We start from the raw sequence: 21,756 nt of genomic DNA, 5'->3' as shown, positions 1-21,756 counted from the left end.
AGTTTGTCAATTTTAATAACTAGTTGTTTCCACTATATTGTAATCCACTGTTTATTTCTTGATCTTGACTCTGCAGTCATCCAAGGCATCAGCAAACATCGAGGCTGAGAAGCAGAAGCAGCTCGACTCGCTGCGCAAGAAACTGAGTGAGAAGAGAGCAAGAAAGAAGAAGGAACTTCACAAGTAAGTTCTGGATCTCTTGATGGTACAATGTACATTTACCTGTCGGTGATTTGACGGTACATGTATGTCACCTACATGTATTCTGTCTGTGATGTGAGTGTGAGAACTTTCTCATTCTTTACGTTTCAGTGAGCATGGTCCTACCATCTTCATGAACATACTTACCATCTTTATTCTCCTGAGGATAGTGAGAACATGTTCACAGAAACTGTGATTGAGTAGGTCCCTTGTAGGACTGCACCCACATCAAAGAAAGAATACATGGTGTACCATAAAAACCACCTACCACCAAACCATCCACCATCATGGAAACCCTCAAAGAATGCATCCTGCAACCCCCATTTGTATTGAGTCACATTAGGTTTCATGAGTGATTTTTTGATTGCCATTTGATGACTGGCCTGATATTGGAACAGTGCTGATAGTGAACGACAAAGTTGTCCCATAACTTTACTTGCCTGCAGCCTTTGGAAGCTCTGGGTAAGAGTCAGTTAATAAATTTGACCATCATCTATGTAGTACCATGCCAGCACAACTGAAAGATTAATAGCATCACTGTTTGCTGAAATGGAAATGGGGGTACAGGTAAAAGATGGACACACTTTATCAAGTTGCACAAACATATTATTTATTGAGTTTATCCATTCAGTTATTTAACCGCCTGCCTTCCTCTGAAAGAATTCATATGCATGCCAGAGATGACTTGCAGTGTTTCTGTGATGGATTACACTTCGTGCCATGTCGCCCTTGCAGCAAACACCTTTCGGAAGCCAAGAAGGAAGGCCTGAGCGAGGACATCGTCCCCGAGATGACGTCTGAAGACGAGGATGAGCAGGCCAAGCTCCGCCACCTCCTCATGCTGCAGCAGAACAAGCTGATCGCTGAGCTCCAACAGTCATACATGGAAGACGACTTGGAGGTGGGTGTTACCATGGCAACCAGATGTAAAGATGTTGATGTTGATGGTAGTGGAAGTTACCATGATGATGATGATATAGAAGGCCTTTTTAAAATGCAAGTAACATTGCGTAAGTCAACCTTAATTGGACTGAGGAAAACACATCAATTTTAGGCAGTGAGCGACTGGTGCATGTACAACGTTTGTACAGAGGAATAATACACACAAGGCTAGAAATATAAATTGGTACTTCTCATTTTCATTGACTGAGCAAATTATTTGACATATGCACTGTCAACATTTTGTGGAATTGACTGTATCTAAGAAACTTTCGTGAAAGTTCTGTAAAAGGTTTGACAGTTTTCAACTTGTAGAATTGTTTCTCAATGTGCATGCCGATGTACATCAAGTCCAGCTAGATCTGGTATGTTTTGGTGCCTTTATCAGCTTTGTTGTGATGTTTTTTGAGCAAAAGAAAGGCAAAATTGATGCAAGGTACCCTTTTTTCCTGATTTTCCAGATGGAGGCCAAGAGGAAGGGAGGATTTGATGAAGATATGGAGGAGAGGATGAGACAATTCAACCTCACCAACCGACCCAAGATGGCTGCCATCGTCGATGACATGGCAACCGTAAGTTTGCAGCTAATTCATTGCTACACATGTGATTAAAACAGAAACAATAACACGCAGTCTGTATAATTCCTCAAAGGTTAGGAAAGCTCTTTATGACAGTTGAAATTGACAGTGAGACATTCTTGGAAGCATCAAGATTTGTACTCCCTTATTTTTAAAGGCTATCTAGTGGATAAAGAGGGAGATATCTGTTAATGACCAAGCAATCACAACAGCAATAAAAAAGCAAACAAAACAAGAACATGAACAGTACCATCTATGAAATTGAACATACCGTATCTTGTTGAGTAGCACAAAATCTACAATCTGCTTTATTCTTCAGCTATTCCGTGTACATGATGAGGATACATGTATGTTCCCAACCACATGTATCCAGTAAGGAATGTAGATATCATACCATAAGTGGTAATGACAAGATAATGCTGCAAAGTGTTTACAGTAGGCTTCTCTGTTTGAAGACTTTAATTGGTACAATACAAAGTAAGCATGAATCACAATGGATCTGCTATTAAGGAATGTTTGAAGAGATTGGTGTCTGCAATTCTTTCATTTTAAAATATATTACTTACTTGTATTTGTTTTTGCTTTTGTTTTGTTTTGTTTTGTTTTTGGTAAAGGGACATGTTGTAACTGTTGGAATACATATTCTAATTACTTTAATCAGAAATCGTCAGCAAATGCTAGGACCAACTCCAACATGAAGGACAAGATGAGGTCAAGGATGAACAAGAGGCGAGCCAACAAGTCGGCCAAGGACATTCTGCCAGCGGGCGTTGACCCAGATAGCACCATTGCCTTGGAGTATCTTGCAGGTAACCGTGGTGACCGTGATGCAGGGGATGCTGAGTGTGGTGGTGATAGAGTGAAATATGGTGACCATAGTAGTTTAAAATATTAAAGGACAAGTCCGCCTTCATATACATAAGGATTGAGAGAATGCAGCAATATTTGTAGAACACATCAGTGAAAGTTTGAGGAAAATTGGACACTCCGTTCAAAAGTTACAAATATCTTAAGTATCTGCGCAGTCACTGCTGGAAGAGAAGACTACTACAGTGTATGATGTCACATACGTACAACTATATAAGGAAAATAAAAAGAGAATTTCACAAAATTGTACTTTTTGAATAAAGTGCACATTTCTTTGACCTGCTACTGACGTATGTTAAGGGTAATATTATTCCCCCTACCTTCTGAAAGAGAGAAGTCGAGTGTTCTTTTGTTATGGGAGAAAAATGGAAATATGTTGAATTTTCTTTATTCTTTCTTTATATCGTTGTACTCATGTGACATCACAAGTTACAGTAGTCTTTTCATCCAGCCGTGACTGAGCAGAAACTTCAAAAATTCATAACTTTTTAACGGATTGTCCGATTTTCCTCAAACTCTCAATGATGTGTTCTACTAATATTGCTGCATTCACTCAACCCACATGTCTATGAAGGTGAACTTGTCCTTTAACCTGTTAAAGACTAGTGTGAAGTTTACTTGGGCAGTTGTCTAATTTGTATGTGAAATCCATGTTTATTTTTGATTTATCTGAATCAGCCCATTCTCAACAGACTATTAAAGATGGTGAGGAAAGCAAGGGGGTGGGGGCGGCTGATCATGATACAGGGATATGCTGCCTAACTTTGATGTGATGTCTTGTGGATAAATGTGATATACATGTATGTTTGGGAATGATATGATAGGATAGGATATGATTTGAAAAAATCATGAGGACTACATGATGCCTGCAATGATGTTGGTGAGGCTAAAATGAAGCTGACTGAGTGCAAAAAATAAAAAATAAAATAAATATATATATATATGCAGTACTCTCTGCGTAATCGGGTATCGCTTAAACGGGTACTCCGTTTAATTGGGTAGTAATGTCAAAATCAGTTCCAGTGCACGTTAAAATTACCTGATAATCGGGTTGCCTCTCCGCATAAATGGGTAAATAATTTTCTTCTAATCTAATTTCTACCCATATTTTATCGCAGATATAACACTTTAAGAAATTATGAGGGTCAAATTTTCTGTGGGTAATGGCATGCTCTGCTTAATTTGCAAAGAAGACTTATCATTTGGGGTGTGATAAAACATGAAAACACAGTCATGCACCACTACCGCTTGCCACATGTAAACGAACATTACACAATGTCATGTAACTGGCACTCACACTTGCATAGACAGACAGGAGTTGAACACACTTGCGCTCCACCCTTGCTCCGCAACAACATTCACAATATGAGAAGTTTGCAATGAAAATCAGGCCATGCAACAACCACATAATTTTGCTTTTCCCCAGTCACTTCTCGAAAAGTTATAGTAACCCGACGTTCTACTTGTACGTGACTAGTGCACGCAAAGAGACGTGTTCATTTCAGAAAACGCCTGCCTGTTAGCGAGGAGTCTATTGTCAAACGACAAAGTTTTTTGAAGACATATTTGTCCATAAAAAGAGTATATTATAGTGCTCGTTACTGAACAAGTGTAAAGTATAATGTGCCGTGCAAGCACGCGTGTTAAGCATACAGTGTAGGTGTTTAGTGCAGCGTACAATGCATATGCATACACATTAGGTCTGTCAAAATAAATGTTAATGAAAGATGTTCTTCTATTAATCGGGTACTCCGCTTAATCGGGTAAGAAACGCTCTGCCCCAGCCTACCCGATTATGCGGAGAGTACTGTATATATATATGTACATGTTTATAAAATGTATATCCTCTGTAGATGACATACGGTTGTAGTGTGATTACAATAAAGCTAAAACTTCTGCCAATAAAAAGGGCTAGTTGGTGATGAAGAGAAGAGGATGTCACTGAAGGTCATGATCTTAATGAAGTGTAGATGATCATGCTGTATTTATTTGACTCGGCTGATCTGAGGTCTAAGATTTCCTTCTGTTCTTTTCATGGCTAGATTTCTCCATCTTGTTGTCTTTAATCTTTTTCTTTTTATGGGTGATTTATATGCAGTATATGAAAATGGGTGTTTATTCTCATTCTTTACATCAGTACTAACTTATTGATATTATTGTTGTTATTATTATCATTGCAGTTGTTATCTTTATTATCATTATTTTAAATTATTATCATTATCATTATTATTACATGTATCATTATTATTATTATTTATTATCATTATTACTGTTATTATTGTTATTATTATTATTATTATTATTATTATTATTATTATTACTAGTACTACTACTACTGCTACTACTACTACTACTACTACTACTACTACTACTACTACTACTGCTACCACGTAACTACTATTATTAATATCATCATCATTATCATTATGATTATTATTGTTAATCTTAGCTGATGCTGCCCAAGATGAGGCGGATGATATCCGAGGCCTGAGTGCGGCCCTGGAGGTCATGTCAGATGTCACTAAGGAGGAGGAAATCAAGAAGGTGGAAGATGCCATCCAGGTAAGAAGTGGTCCTGGTCCAGGGTTTTACCACCACAGTCCATTCTCTTTCTTTCTCACATACTCCTTTGACCATCTCAAACCCAATATACAGTACATAATGTATGTCCCCCCCCCCCCCCCCCCCCCCCCCCCCCCCAAAAAAAAAAAAAAAAAAAAAAAAAAAAAAAGAAAAAAAGAAAAAAAAATTACAATCATTTTTCACATTGATAACACCCAATATGATCAAACTGTTTAAATGCCTTGTCAGGGTCTTGAAATATAACATCTTAGCTCTGTTTTGCAGAAAAACCCCATTCAATTTGGTTAAGCGGTCACAGAGAAATGCGAAAAGTTGTAAAGCATGTCATGAGTCTGATTCTTCCAAGCTTAGCACTTTGATGTTTTCGTGTGTGAATACAAGAGACAGAACTTGGAGGGAAGAGATTCCCGACATCCTCTACAAAATTCCTCATTTCTCTTTGACCACTGAGCAAATCATATGAGTTTTTTTTTGTAAGATGTGGACAATGAAATATAGTTTCATACCCTGAATTTGTATTTGAATTGATTCACTATTTTTAAAGATATCATTGCGGAGGGTCCTGTTGTAATTTTGTTAGGGACATACAGTACACTACTCTATCTACTGACTGTACAATTGGTATTATTTAACATTGCATTGAAAAAAGTTACAAAATGGTCCTGATGTGTTTATGCATTTATCTCACTGTACATGTATGCAGTCTTTCCACATTTGTTCAAAAGCCATTTAGTAGGTTCTTTGCATAACATGTTATCTAATATATTTTCTTACATACAGTTGTAAATGGTTTTTTTTCCCATCTCGAAATCATTTTGTGTTGTTTTCATCTCTGAAATCACATGGAATGTACTGTACATGTAAAATTGTTTGAAACGTGGAATACAAAATGATAGATTAAAACAGAATACAGGAATACTGATTGAAGCAATTAATTTTGTGATCTGCCATCTCTTTGTAGTGTGTACGGCGTATATGTATGCAAGAAATTCACTTTTTTGTGACTTTTCTCAGAATAATGGCAACGTGGAATAGACTTCTAAACATTGATTGGGTCCTCTCTTGTGGAAACGCTGCCGCAATCTTTCATATGTACTGATAGTAGAGACTTCAATGTATACAACTGTGACATCACATCATCATGAACCAAAACATGCTAAACTGCTTCCTAATGATCTGGCGTCCACTGCTGCATTGCTAATATCACCTTCTTCTATAAAGAATTGACACATTAAAGCAAATAGAGTAAGTCACAAAATTGTTAGGATTTCAACCCATTGAAGATGATTCTCGAGAATACTCAAGCAGGTGTCTGTGGGAAATGTGTGTTGTAGCAAAATCAGCCCGCCCTCAACAGGTCAAGTGTGGATAGATTATATTCATTGGAAATGTATCATCAAATTGTTGTTTTCCGCTTTATTTTCAGCAAATTTTGGCCGAGGAGGAGTTGACCCAGGAGGAGAAGGACAAGCTGCTGGAGGAGTACAGGGAGATGAAGAGCTCCACCCAGCAACGGCTGGAGGACGAGCAGCAGAGCCAGCGGGAGCACCACATGGCCAAGCTGGCCGCCCGCAAACGGCTCCGGGAGGAGGTCCTGAAGGAGGAAGCTGTTGCTAGGGAACTGGAACACCTCAGCAAGCAACAGGTACACTGTGGCTCAAAAAAAGTAGTTTACCACAGAGTTTTGTATGTACATCTTTTATATACTGCAAGAGAGTATTATATTATTTTGTTAATATGAAAATACTGCAAGGAGTGTTACCTGTAATATGCACTGCAAAAGAATATCATATGTGTTGCATGCTTTAAAAGAATAATGTATTTGATATACATTGCAAAAAGAATATGTATCATGTACTTCAAAGGAGTTTTGTATTATGTGCTAAAAAGCATACAAAGTATAAAGGTATGTATGTAGTTACGTGTGGTACCCCTCTAACAGAGAGGTACAGTGTAGGTACAGGTGGTATCCTCCGACAGAGAGGTAGGTACGGGTGGTACTCCTCCGACAGAGAAGTAGGTATAAGTTGTACCCCTCTAACAGACAAGTTGATACAGGTGGTAACCCTTTGACAGAGAAGTAAGCACAACAAGAACAAGTGGTACCCCTCAGGCAGAGAAGTAGGCACAGGTGGTACCCCTCTAACAGAGAGGCAGGTACAGTGGTACCCCTCTGACAGAGAAATAGGTACAGGTGGTGCCCCTCTAACAGACAAGTAGATACAAGTGGTGTCCCTCTGACATAGAATTAGGTACAGGTGGTGCCCCTTTGACAGATAAGTAGATACAGGTGGTACCCCTCTGACAGAGAGGTAGGTACAGGTGGTACCCCTCTAACAGACAAGTAGATACAGGTGGTGCCCCTCTGACAGAGTTGTAGGTACAGGTGGTACCCCTCTAACAGTAGATACAAGTGATGTCCCTCTGACAGAAAAGTATGTACATGTAGGTGCAGTGGTGCCCCTTTGACAGAGAAGTAGGATCAGATGGTACCCCTCTGACATAGAGATAGGTGCAGGTGGTAACCCTCTGACGTAGAAGAAGGTGCAAATTGTACCCCTCTGACAGAGAAGTAGGTACGAGTCAGAGGTTCCACTCTGTGCAGAGAAGTAAGTGCAAGATGTACCTTTCTGCTATCTCTGGAATACAGTATCATGCATAGTTCCCACCTGTTGTTGGTTTCCCTGATACCATTGTTGAGCTGACCTCTGGTTGACCCCCGGTGTCCTCCTTGTTGTGACAGGTTCTGAGAGGCACCGAGGAAGGAGGTGACGCCATCGCTGAGGTCCACAGCCGAGCCAACGATGACGACGCCAACTTCCAGAGGAAGAAACTACTTGTGAGTGACAAGAAAATAATAATGATAATAAAACGTGAATAGTAAAGAGTTTGCCTTAATATTATATAAGATACACACTCTGTATGTGCTGTTTTAATGTCTTGATAGCGAAATATGAATTTTCATTATGGAATTTTGCAATTTGAAAGAAATATGGCGTTATGTGAAGAAATCATCTGCAGTGCATCGATTGTCACTCTCTTTGTAAGTGATCAGCATGGAATAAATTTATCTAATCAAGGTAATGGAATTCTACTACTTCTACAATGTACTGGTATTATATACTGTATGTGTAGATGATCATGCTCCTGCTTCTTTGGATATCAGCAGTACTCCTGTGCACCGAGGACACATTACATGCCATTTGGAATCTTTTTTTAATCCTATCATTAAGCCTTAACAGCCCTTTTACCTTCAGTTGCTTTATAGGTCTACAGTTGTACATTGTACTTAGAAGTTGAAGACCGCTTTTAGTAAACTGTAGCCATGTGCTTTCCAAAGAAGCCACCAATGAGAATGATAAACCAAAGTCTCGTTCTTTCCATCCTGCAGGAGAACCAAGAGCACCGCCAGGAGGCCCTGGAGATCAGCCAGAAGGCGGAGCTCCGCTCCTCGTTGCGAGAGCTGGACACCGAACAAGGCAAGATGGAGGACGCCCTCGCGAGGCAGCTGGAGGCGCAGAAAGCAGAGATGGTGGAGAGAAAGGAGCAGGCCTTCCAGAAGGACCTCCTCCTGAAGGGGAAGCAGCTCTCCCAGGAGCAGTCAAAGGAGATGCTGGAGAAGCACCAAAAGGAGGTTGGTGACTCAGTGGGGTGCAGGTGTGGTCCATGGGAGAGGGAGGTGGTAGTGGAAGGGGGGGGGGGGGATGGTAGTCAGAGAACTGGAGGAGTTCTGCCTTGGATTTCATAGAAAGGGAAGGGATTGTTGTTAGAGAACATGTAGTGCCCTTATGAGTTTCATTCATTCATTCATTCATTCATTCAATTCAGTTCATATGTTTGTTCATTCATTCATTCATTCATTCAGTCAGTCAGTCATCCAGAGTATGAAGGAAATTCTTACATAATACTGAAGGGTGCTCGGAAACGGATAATGAGAACATAGGAATTATGAAGTCTCTCTGAGTTCAATGTATCGTACACTAAGCTGAGTTTGGTTATTCATAGCAATAGTGGCTTCACTTTGGGATTTATGGATAAGGGCACAGAAGCATGTGATGCTGAGATTTGGGCAGCAATGAATGGGATCATGGGAGGACAAACAGTTTCTCAGTGTTATGCAATAGAAAATTAATATCAAATGTGCATTTATTATGTGCAACAAGATGTGATTTTGTCACAACTTTGCCAAAAAAAGGAAGAAAACTAACAGATGTGAACAAGATTGGTATTCGTCACTCTCTTGTGCCTGCTTGGGATATCAAACACTGTTCTGTCGTTGTCGTCGTCTCCTGTTTAGATGGAGAACCTCTCTCGCTCCATGGATGAGGAGAAGGAGAGGCAGCGAGGGGCCATCGCCGCCCGCATCGCTGAGAGGAAGAGGCAGAAGGAGGAGAGTCTCAAGCAGACGCAGAACGCCGAGATGAAACAGGAACTTCTCAAACAGCGAGCTGAAAGGGATGAACTCGCCGACAAACAGGTACGGCACCAACTCTTACCACTCTTAAGTTTTTAGCCATACTGGTTTCTTGATTACAGTATGATATGTTTTGTGCAAAAGTTTTGTGGAAGAACATGGCGCCAATGTCGAGATGAAAAGAGTACAGCATGTTGACCCGAGGCCAAAGAGTCTTGCCACTTAGGGCCCCCCTTTTTGAGGGGTCGGAGATGATATAGGGTTTGACTTTGTGTTGTTTATCTTAAACGTTTGCTTGTCAGCAGCCGATGCTGTTAGAGAAGTGGCATCAAGTGAAGCTTGGCAGCTGATTTGGGAAGGGAAATGGCATACTGCTTGTCAGCCAATTAACCCGTGAAGTGGCAACAAGAAAATGTTAAATCTCCCCCTTTTTTTGTTGCTTGTCAGCCGATTTTTAGACACAATCACCTGTCATCCAAATTGTCTCTCTGCTCCCTCCCCCCCCCCCCCCCACAATCCTCAAAATGAATTCACATCCCTGTTCCCATGAACTGGGCCCCCTCACTTTTAAAAACATAGCCCTGGCCCTACTGTAATTTTTTCTGAGCTGTGTTTGTGCTTGATAAAGAGCTCCTTCAGCTGGGTTACCATGGTAGGATTTCAGTGACAAGGGATTTCCACTTATTACATTGTAATTTTTGTTTATTCATTAATTTGTTGGCCTACAGCACAAGAATGTTGAGCGTGAAGCTCTCATCAACTCCCTGAATGCCGACAAGACCACCAAGGCAGAGAACGTCATCTTCCGAGTTCTTCGGCAGAGGCACATCAAGGAGCAGGTCCACCAGGTGAGGACATGGCTGTCACATGATCATTACATGCACACCAAGGAAACATCACATGTACACCACAGAGATATCACATGCATACCAAGGAAACATCACATGCACACCAAAGATATATCACATGCACACCAAAGAAATATCACATGCACATCAAGGAGATATCACATGCTTACCAAGGAGATATCACATGCTTACTAATGAGATATCACATGACATACACACAATCATCATATGACTCCATAAAAGCATGCTAACTACATGTATGTGAAACAGAGAATACACATTGAAATGTGGGTTCTAATTAAAGACGGAGATGAAGAAAGTCCCACCACCCAATAGGGTCTTTTAAGTTTTCCCTAAAAATGTCTTTTTGCATTTACTGAATGATATTCACCAAGTAACATTTTTCTGTACGTAGTTAACTTTGTATTGCCATATTCAATGAAGCAATTTATATTTACAGTAATGTTGATCCTGATATTCACTCAGAGAGAAAGGCACATCAAGGTTTATTCAGTGTAATGAGAGAGAAATTGTGCAGTTGGCAAAAGAAGATGACAAATGAATACTTTCAATCATGAAAGAGGGAGTGCCATATTTTCAATGTCTGATGACGACTGGTTGTATGTTTTCCTCCTATGACGCTGTTGGTGACCAGTTACGAGTGAGTTTGCCAAGCATCATTCCCAGTCTCGATGTTTTGATGTCCATGTGAAGCCATTTTATTTCAGCAACCATTTCATGCTAACCAACTCCAGGGGGGTGCTAAGTGAAGATGTGACGTCTTGTCTTTATGTGAAGCACTTCTTACAAACGTGTAATATCACGCGCCATCATGAGCAGTATGTGTTACAATGAGGACATCCCAAAAATTCCTAGTATTGTCTTCTTCTTTTTTTTTAAAGTTCAAATGCATGTGCAGAATGATGATGACTATTCCCCCCCCCCCCCCCATCAAAAGTCAATATTGGCGTCAAAATAGCATAGAGATAAGGAGTCAAGAAGGCAACAATTAGGCCCCAATGTGATTTGGATCATCTTTTTATATGTTACTATGTGTGACTGAATTTGCCAAGACACCATCTATGACTATTCCAGCCTGTGACGGCCCTGGTAGCATCAGCTTGCAAGAATGCACTGTATACAAGGATTGTGTTTGCATGGGCTTTACAAGAGTTTCATGTTTTGCCATATTGTTATTTCAGTGTCAACTCCATTTCTCATTCATTGATTTGTGATTTGTGATATGTACTAAACTTGCAGCATCATGCCGTGAAAAAAAAAAAAAGAAGAGAAATTGTCTCTTGTAGAAATGTTTTCAGTCAACTCACAACAGCATGTAAGTGCACAAATTTGACTTGTAAAGGCACAGCATGGGAATGTGTGTGTCTGTCGTATTAGCATGAAATTATCACTCTGTTGGTGATCTAACACAGTGGAGGAGCAGTGTGCATGGTTAAAAAAACAAACAAAAAATGGTTGTTATGAGACAGTGTTAACTCAGGGTATCTGCATATATTGTTTGTTGCACCACAGTGGTTTGTGTTGTATTGATGATGGTGAACATTTGTCAGGTAACATTAATCCAGTAGATAAATGATTTAATTTCCTTCCTACAGTAGGTCTCTTGAATGTGAGTTGCCTGAGGAGATAATAGCTATGATCATAAAGCCCTGAATTTCCTAGTTAACAAATACCAGTCAGAATAGTTGATTTCTTGATATATTTTGTTCGTGGAGATGATACACAATAAGATAAACCTGTGCTGCATCTTTGATATGAGAGTGGCCACATCTTTCTTTTAGCAGTCATTAAGCAGTCTACAAAATCAAAGTTTGCATAGCTACAAGTATGTGTAACCCTTGTTTACACCTCACACATATATTCATGGCCATGCACAATGTCAAATGAAAATAGTAAGTTTACAGATACTGTATATGTACCCCTTCTCCTTGCATTTGAGCAAGCTGTAAGACACTTCAAAAAAAGAAAGATGTGTTAGTTGCTACCTGGTATAGAATTCAAGGCCAAAAAGTGATACATGATGAGGTTGTTAAAACCTGCTGACATCATTTCGCCCTCCAGGAAGAGCAAATGGAGCAGGAGAAGGATGCGGAGGTGGCCCGGATCAAGGCCAAGGCCACAGAACAGCTCCAGAAGGACCGAGATGCTCTGGTAGAGGCCCAGCAAAAGGAGTTCCTGGAACTGGTGGCCAACTCCAGCTCCATGTCACCCTCGGAGCTGGAGGACAAGAAGGAGGCACTCCAGCGTCAGCACAAGGTGGGAGGGGTTTGACTTAATATTGAGATGGGAGGAGCCTGATGGGGTTTGGGAGGGGCTTGACATGATGTGGGAGGGACTTGACTTGATCTTGGAGGGGCTTAACTTGATCTTGGAGGGGCTCAACTTGACATACACTGTAGGAGGGCGTGGATTCATTTGGGAGGGGCTTGATGGAGGAGGAGCTTGACTTCATGTGGGAAGAGCTCAACTCGATATAGGAGGGACATGACTTCCTTGGGAGGGGTTTGGTAGAGGAGGGGCTTGACTCTGTTGAGGAAGCAGGGGATGAATGATAGTGATGGTGAAAGCAGTGATTGTGGTGGTGATGATGTGACAGAAACGGATTGTGTTGATGGAGGTTTGTTAAGATGTTTTAGGTTATGACAATGAGGTTTGGTAATGATGGTGATGAGGACTGCAGTACGATGAGGAGGTGGTGATTTTGATGCTAGTTGTGTCAGTTTTGATAACGACAAGTTTGCTGATATTGTTAAAAGCTGTAGATGAAAATGATAAAGGTTTATCATTCATGTCATCAGATTAAAAGTCAAAGTACAAATCAAATCCAGTTAACATAATTACAAGGTTCTGATAACATTCTCAGGTAATTGTGGTTGAATGATCTGGCAACAAATCTGAAATTGATGGAGGTAAGTTTTTAATTCAATCAGTATTCTTAGTAGTTTGAGTACAATTGGTGAAATCTATGTTTCATCTTTCAGTAGTGTGTGAGTTATATTTAAGAATTTGTGTTTGTTGTGTTTGTGTGTGTGAGAGAGAAAACGGATTAATAGAATAAAATTTTACGATGCATAAGATGTAAGCTACTGCTTCATACTGATTTTCAATAGATAGTTACACCTTGTAAGTTATAAATGAGGTAGAAAATGAGGTTATATAGCATTCCATCATACTGACCTGTGAGCACTCTTCTCTTGCCGGACACTCTTCTTTTGCTGGACAGAAACAACTAGCTGAGTTTGACCGTGGAGCCAGTCAGAAGATCGAGCAGGCCATGAAGGATTGTCTGCCAGCCCTAGAGGTGAGGCAGGCCCAGGCTCGTCTGGCCCTGAGGGAGAAACAGCTACAGGAGCTGGCGGAGGCCATGAGGGACCTATCTCCAGAGGAGGTGAGATGATTTCATTTCAATTCAATTCAATTCAATTCAAAATTATTTTACTTCCATATACAGTACTGTCTACGCCGAATATTCCGTGAGCTTTTATTTTCGCTAATTTCGCTAGTCAAGTGCTTTTCGCGAAATTAAAGACATGCAAAAATATTGACACAGATCCCGATGTGAATGTAACATACGTGTGTACAATTTCTTTGTTCAGTACAGGACTCCATGATCATGAATTTAACCACTCATGAAACCATCGAGAATTCGCGATCCGCAAATATTTAGACTCACAAAATATAATTATGGCGTATACATTAATACAAAGTAATATACATAACGCTTACATGAGTACATAATATCTAAGGAACTTTGAATCATGTAAGTGTCAACAAAACGTGAATATAATTTATTATTGTAATGATATCAACTCTAGTTTGGATAAATAAACAAGTAAACAATACAATCTTAATTCATAACTCTACATGGAAAAGAGGAATTCACAAGAAAAGCATAGCTTGTAAAATTTGTGAATAACTCTAGAAGGTGAGGGCATCTCAAGATCCGTCAAGGACTCCATGTATAAAATTTTGATATTCTGATGTCAGTCGAAATATTCAGAAATAAAAAAAGGACTATGACAAGGACAAGATAAAAAGATTGATGGGAGTTCTCTCTGGTACTCCAGTGGACTTGGTAGGATGCCTCTTTGGATTTAAGTCTCTAGCTGGTGGTCTAGCTGCTCAGAGCACTCAGGGTCTGGTCCTGTTAGACACCACATATTGCTCCTGAAGCAGAGACTACAATAAATCTGTATGTCATGTATGTGAAGCTCAAGTTGATTTGGTTGAATTAATTCAGAAGGGGTTTGTGTTCTAGCAGCAGTTGCAATTTTCATACTATAGTAAAAAGTAGGATGCCCGGATTGTTTGAATTCAAAGTATGAGTAAGCATTCACTTTTTAGTCACTTTTTGTTCTTGGTATTCAGTATGTGTGTACTACATGTAAGTAGATGATTTAATCTTCATACTTACAAATATTGAACGATAAGATTTTACTTTTCTCTTTCTTTTTGTCTAATTTGAGAAAATAGAAATTAACTTTAATCCTTTGATGTCGATCTCTCCTCACCAGGCCCTTGTCCAACAGTACACCGAGCTAGCAGAGAAGGCGGCTGCCGAGGCCCAAAAGTTCCGCCAGACCAAGGTGGCCGAGATGCAGTCAGAGCTGGACGGCATCAAGGCCGAGAAAGCCAAAAGGGACGAAGCGAGGAAAGCCAAGATGGCAAAGGAATTGGCGTAAGTTGGGATCATTGTATACTAGCTAGCTCAACCTTGATTGCAATGTACGTCCGTCTTCATACAGGTTTTATAGCAAAACGTGTGTGCGCTACGTTGAAAAAAAAAGGCAGATACACGTATTACTACACGCAATTTTCAAACAGAAAGAAATCAGGTTTTGATAGAAGAAACTCTAATCTTTCTATCAAAGCCATTTTTCTCGGCAAAATAACACAAATGAAAATGAATTTAGGCCACGAATGCAGGCGCTCTTGCCAGCATTGTAAGAGCGTGGTGTCGGCTTCCCGTATAGTATCACTTGATGCCACGGGAATGTGGTATAACAGGTTCCCATAAGGAAACAGGTTGAATTGAATTGGATTTATTGCCACATCATGGGGTGGAACACCCTGATCAGCAAAGCTGGTTTTCATAGAGGTCCACATACATACATAAAAAACAGTAAAATGCAAAGATTATATACAGCTATAATACAAACAAATGCCATGTATACACAACAATACATATATGGATACAAGACACATAGAACAAACTTAGATTCAAAAGTAGAATAAATACGCAGATATTAATGGCGATTAGATACATGTATGACAGTTAATCTAGAAATAGATAAACAACAGTGGATTCGATTACAGTCCTCTAAGATCAAACAAACTGAGAGTGGTAAGTGGGATGGTAATGAGGATCACCTTTTCCCTTCTCTCCATCCCTCCAGTGCCCTGGAAGATGAGTTGGAGAAGGAGAGAACGAAGGAAGAGGAGAGAGAGAGGAAGAGACTGGAGGAGAAGCAGCGAGCCAAGGACCAGCAGAAAGAGGAGGCTGAGCGTAGACTGCAGCAGGAACTCAAGCACAGCGAAGGCAACGAGGAGGCTAAGGAGGTATGGTGACTTCTACTACCAAACCATAAACAAAGATTGGCTCATTTGGGTGTGGGGGTGGGATCACATCAAGAGCCAAATAATGAACTAATTTTCATTGTTGTCTTGGGTTGTTATATTGTTAAATCAGTGCTGTGTGTTTGTTTTTCTTGATGAAGGAAATACAACAATTTGAGAAGCAAAGGAGGTATGGTGACTTCTACTACCAAACCATAAACAAAGACTGGCTCATTTTTTTTTTTTTTTTTGTATATTGGAGGTGCGGTGACATCAAGAACCAAATAATGAAACTTAATGTTGATCATCTCTTGCATTGTTATTATTATCTAAGTCAATGCTGTTTATTATTATCTTAATCAATGCTGTTTGTTTTTCTTGATGAAGGAAATCTAAACATTTTAGAAGAGCTGAAAAAAATATGGCTTGGTTAGATGGATTAGATACACATACATGCGTGTTTCTCATTTGTAAAGTGTAATCTGAAGCTCTAGTTGAGCTCATAAACTGAGATACATTAATATGAACTGTGGATTCGTAAATGCCCTTGAAAACAACATGAGCGGCAAGAGGTGAAGACCATTCCAGGGAATAATTTTCCAACACAAAATTGAGCAAGCAGTTTCACCTTCTGAATAATACACTGCCATGCATGTCAGATGGTATCCTGCACACTTCTGTGGGATAAAACTGCTGCAAAAAAAGACATTTTGTGGGGCATGTGTGCAAAAAATGCTTATCAAATTGTGATGCGGTGCCAGGAAAATTATTCCCTGCATACCCTACTCATGATAGAATTTAGTGAATGATGAGCGAGTGGTTTACTGGTTTTTGTTGTCCAGAAACTAATCAAGGAGATATCTGATGGAGTGAGTTATTTTCTGATTTATGTCTTTAGAAATTGATCAAGGAGCACGAGGAGAACATGAAACGCTTTGAGACCAACTTCCAGAAGGAGCAGCAGAAGAGCTCCGAGCGGACGCGGGCGCGGCTCGAGGCGAGGCGGAAGAAGAAGCAGGAGCAAGAGACGTCGCGCATCGAGGGCGAGTTCAAGAACCAGGCCGACGTGGACGAGAGGAGGACCTTGGATAGGATGAACCTCATCCAACAGCAAGGTGAGGAGGGAGTGGTCTTTTAAAGTTGGTGTGTTCCTTTTCAATTTATTTTTTCACCTCAGTTGTGCTTTTTCTTCTGTAGTAGGGAAGTAATACAAATACAAAATATTAGAATCATATATTATGACCATTCCTAGGCAAAGCAAATCATAAAGTTTTTTTAACGATTTATGTGAAAGAATGAATAGGAAGTATGTTTATTTTGCAAGTGTGACAAAAAGTAGAATATCAATAGAAAAGAGAGGTCCACTAAAAAGTGGACCTTGTAAAGCAGACATCACTTCAAAAACAAAAACATTTTTTGCAAAGTTATGAACATGAAAACTTTGTTATAACGGAGTTGTAATGAATTTATTTTGATCCCTACAGAATTCCAACTGTTATTATGGGAAGAAAAGGGGAGCGTATTCTCAAGTGGCATGGGTGTAGTTTTCAATTTTTATATACATAATATGCTTTGATTGCCAGGGGCATCTGAGTTGAACATGACCAGTGTGAATGCGTGGAGGCCCGAGACCCCAGGGGACTGGGCCCAGCGTAAGGTGGACGGCCTGGACGACAGACCCGACTTGCCGGACGGCGTCAACGAGGCCATGTACTCTGCCCTCATGGCTTCTCCCTTCTTCACTGACCTCAAGGAGATCGAGGAGATGCTCAAGGACACTCTGGGCTTCAAACCTGGGGTCAAAGGTCAGTCTCCCAACCGTCAACACCCTTCACCTCTTACATGTACTGTATTTAATGTACAAATATTTTGTTGTTAAAATATTCCTTACGTGTAGCTTTGTTCCTTTAAGATTTTCTTGATGTGCTTGCTCTGAATGAATTAGTTGAAAAAATTCTGTCATTTGTATTATTTCTTCTTCTTCCTTTTTTTACATTTCATTGCAGTGCTTACATCTATGATTGTAATTATGTAGAATTAAGACAGCATGTAATCCTGGATATGCCTTATGACAGATTCCTAATTATTTGAAGATATTCTGTCATATTTATTTATTTTTATTTTTTTACATTTTATTGGAGTGCCTACATCTTATTACATGTAAAGAAGATGGCGTGTAACCCTGGAAATGCCTTTTGATGGATTCCTTCAAAACTTGTCCAGAATGCAAGTCATAGAAGTCCTCACAGGTCCAACAATTTGACATGTCATCATACATGTCATCATGAATGCATTATAGCAATTATAGGCGACATAATCCAAATTTATCACGTTTCAGGACTTCCAAGACAATCTTGGACAGAGTTAGAATTTGGAGTATCTAGTCCTTGCATTTATACCAGTTGCTGTCATGTTTGATTTTGGCAGGTTCCATCAACGAAGCCTTCATTGACCTCAAGGATGCCCAGTGGACACTCGGAGATGAGATCACGCCCCTGGACATCGACAGCATCTCCCCCAGCCAGTTTGTGGTCTACCGCTTTGGTGTCTTCATCACCCACCTGCTGCGGCTGACGATGCGGACGCCGGAGGTCACGCTCCTCCTGGCGTCTTCCCTGCCCCAGAACGACTATGGGCGCAACATGTTCCGCCACTCGTTCTTCTACCAGCACGCCAAGCGCATCCTCTTCGTGCGCCACGAGCGTCTCGATTCTGTCGGCGAATTCGTCATGGTCATCGTCCACTGCCTGGCCCACATCAAGGTCGGCGACCTCAAGGATGACACCAACCCCTTGTTCCTGAGAGAGTTCTTTAAGGTAAGCATCTCACTTTGGTCTATAAACATATCTTTGATATCAGAGGCATTGTTCCTTCTTATCCTGAAAGTAAAGTTACCTGGGACCAGATACTAGAATTTGGACAATATTTGACATTTCATTTATCACCTTCCACTTTTATACTACATGTATTATACTGTAATTTGTAAACTGTAATTTGTTGTTGTTTTAGGTTTTTTTTCTTGCTATCAAACGTCAGTGGGCCATTCATGAAAATTGACAAGAAATTGAGAATGAAGAATTATTTACCTAACTTGTATAACACCTGTGAATTTTTGGCAAGGTTTCAGCAAAGGCTACTACATGTACAACTGTACCAGTGTAGATGCTGCGCTCATCATTGTACATTGTATGATGTAGTAGACAGTAAGTGTTTTATGATGCAAGATGTATTGGGATAACTGCTGGCCATGTAGAATTGGTAGAGAGGTTGACTGTGCTGTGAGCGAGAATTCAGAATGCACTCATGATATTCGTTTTATCTTGTGACAATTTACAGGGCATGAAGATCATATGCCAGGACATGTTCTTCTCGAGGTCAAAGGTCACACAGGGAGCCAAGGCCCTGATGGGCAACGTGATGCCAAAGGGCAAGCGCCCTCTGGAGTTGCTCTTCAAGCGAGGCAAGGACGGCAACGAGAAGGCCAACATGGTGACGGAGCTGGTAGACACACGGGTCAAGAACACCGACAAGGACAACTTCTCAAAGGAGGTTGGTTTCAATTTCTTCTTTTGCCGCGATTCAACAGAGAATTACATCACTGATGTTTCCCTAATGCACAACTGTCGAATCATTCAATTACATTTATCTCTTTATGTGCTTCTAAAGCAATACTGGTACCTCCAGATTGACAAATAGCACTCCATCAACATAAATAAACACCAATTATTCATAAAAATTGATAAAAATCATTGCCGTCCAACATCAGTGTGTATGCCCATGATTTTATTGTCATGGTTACTTTTCAAACAGGTTCAATTACTTAAATGAACATTTGTCAGTCAGTAACCATACATACTACTTGACACAAAAATCATTCATTTGAATATTTCCAGAGTTAAAATCAAATTATTTATTACAAGTCACCTTTCCTTATTTCATATTGACAGACCCTAGAGTGAGTGAGATACATCACCCAGGGGTATTCCTGATAGAGTGTAATTACAACTTGTAGATAGACAGTATAAAGATATAGTGCCCCTTGAATGCATTGTATGGATGCGGCATGGATTCATGACAAATAAAGTAAATTTGTCCATCATGCAACCAGCATACAGTGTAAGTGGACATCCCATCCTTAACTGTTATCGGAGGAAAATTCATGAAAATTTGAAATGAAGAGGATGTACAATATGTACTTTTGTTCTCCTGTAATTTAGATGTCAGCAGGGCACTAAATTGAGTGGCTCTCGTCTCATAGAGGCACTTGTGATAGAGTGTAATAGATATAGGGATTATCTATATTATATAGGAGTGTTTCATTTTGAATATGGTACGCCTACTGATTAATTTGTACTTTGTCCATCATGAAGCATGAGCATAATCTAAGATGAGAACTGTTGTGGAATGAATGAATGCGTATTAAAGAATGTGAAATGAAGAGGAAGTGGTGTTGTCCTCCTACGAGAGACATTGAATGATATCATTCTTTCTCCACAGAGCATCAAGGAGAGAATAACAGAGGAACAGGAGCAGTCATCAAAGTCTCGTCTGAGGGAGTACATGGTGACCCACGGTGGCTTCAAGTCCACCTCAGACTTCGTGGAGACCAGGCTGAAGGAGCTGAGAGGCAAGAAGGTGGTACCAGGGGAGGAGAAAGACAAGTGAGTCCTGGTCTGGGGATAACATATCGTCTTTTAGTACCTTCGCCAAGGGAGGAGGTTATGTTTTCATTACCCGTGGTTTGTTAGTTTGTTTGTTTGTTTTTCGGTGTTCAAAATAACTCACAAAGTTGTGAATGGCTTTGAATGAAACTCACAGGAATGGTTGAGAATAACACAAGGAACAGATGATTGAATATTGGTTGTGATCCAGAAAGTTTTATGGACTTCACGAAGGATTTTTGAATATTTTGGCAGGTAGGGTCAAAGAACTTGGGGAGTTTAAGATGCACATTTTTTGAGGTTTGCATGCGCGCACTTATGTGCGTGCTCTAGTTTCAGCTAGGGCAAAGCGCACCGCGCAGCTGGAAGCTTATCACGTTATGAAAGGCTGTATTGGGAATTGGATGATTTTCAGTGGAAATTACCGATCTCTGGAAGAACAAGATCAGTGGTGGAAATAAGCTGCTTAGCGGAGGTTTGCGCTCTCAGAGTGCTTTTCTAGTTGCTTGTACTTTATTTCTGGATCTGGTGCTATGTTCTGGTCCTGGCCTGAAATGGTTATGGTTGTTGTTATAGTAGACCGATGCCCAGTTCTTGTAAATGGCTTTGATGATATCAGCTGTAAGGTATTGGGAAAAATTGTGTTATTGAATTAATTTGATATTATTTTTAATATGTTAACCAGCCTTGTATCCAGTGTAGTGTTCGAAAATGTCTCTGCAGAATGTCGCGCTAATTTTTGAAACATCATAATGAAGGCAAAGTCAAGATATTGTTGCATTACACACCTGTACCACATTACATTGTATTTTCTTAGCAAACGAGAACTGTCTTAACCTGTTGAAGATGAGCTTATTTTTCTCTGAAATGCACTTCCCATAGACACCTGCCCAAGTAGGGTTATGCTCAGGACTAATCTTCTTCAGGTTGATAAACCGCTGGCTTTTACTGAATGGTACATGTTACACTTTGTAAACATTTCATACTGAATTTCCAAATGATTTTATTACTAAAGATATATATGAATTCATTACAACCATAAACACCTAGTAAGTGTAATTCCTCTTTTTCTGTTGCCCCCACCTCCA

The 21,756-nt window shown here is 40.2% G+C and overlaps 1 protein-coding gene across 1 annotated transcript in view; it reads left to right on the top strand.

The window, feature by feature from the left end:
- Positions 1–21,756, top strand: part of LOC139743198 (uncharacterized) — a 151,072-nt gene that overhangs the window by 127,984 nt on the left and 1,332 nt on the right. The window contains exons 121-139 of the mRNA XM_071653697.1: positions 77–183; positions 937–1,102; positions 1,602–1,712; positions 2,380–2,527; positions 5,035–5,147; positions 6,595–6,813; positions 7,912–8,007; positions 8,560–8,802; positions 9,466–9,645; positions 10,311–10,430; positions 12,513–12,707; positions 13,675–13,839; positions 14,966–15,129; positions 15,848–16,010; positions 16,906–17,122; positions 17,591–17,812; positions 18,435–18,823; positions 19,344–19,556; positions 20,505–20,668. Coding sequence (XP_071509798.1) covers positions 77–183; positions 937–1,102; positions 1,602–1,712; positions 2,380–2,527; positions 5,035–5,147; positions 6,595–6,813; positions 7,912–8,007; positions 8,560–8,802; positions 9,466–9,645; positions 10,311–10,430; positions 12,513–12,707; positions 13,675–13,839; positions 14,966–15,129; positions 15,848–16,010; positions 16,906–17,122; positions 17,591–17,812; positions 18,435–18,823; positions 19,344–19,556; positions 20,505–20,668 — 3,395 coding nt within the window. The remainder of the gene's footprint in view (positions 1–76; positions 184–936; positions 1,103–1,601; positions 1,713–2,379; positions 2,528–5,034; positions 5,148–6,594; positions 6,814–7,911; positions 8,008–8,559; positions 8,803–9,465; positions 9,646–10,310; positions 10,431–12,512; positions 12,708–13,674; positions 13,840–14,965; positions 15,130–15,847; positions 16,011–16,905; positions 17,123–17,590; positions 17,813–18,434; positions 18,824–19,343; positions 19,557–20,504; positions 20,669–21,756) is intronic.

Source organism: Diadema antillarum, unplaced genomic scaffold, assembly GCF_040938485.1.
Source record: "Diadema antillarum isolate AM-2024a unplaced genomic scaffold, OU_Dant_1.0 seq00001057_RagTag, whole genome shotgun sequence".
NCBI lineage: Eukaryota > Metazoa > Echinodermata > Echinoidea > Diadematoida > Diadematidae > Diadema > Diadema antillarum.
Note: the sequence above shows the minus strand (reverse complement) of the source record. Positions and strands in the feature narration are given on the sequence as shown.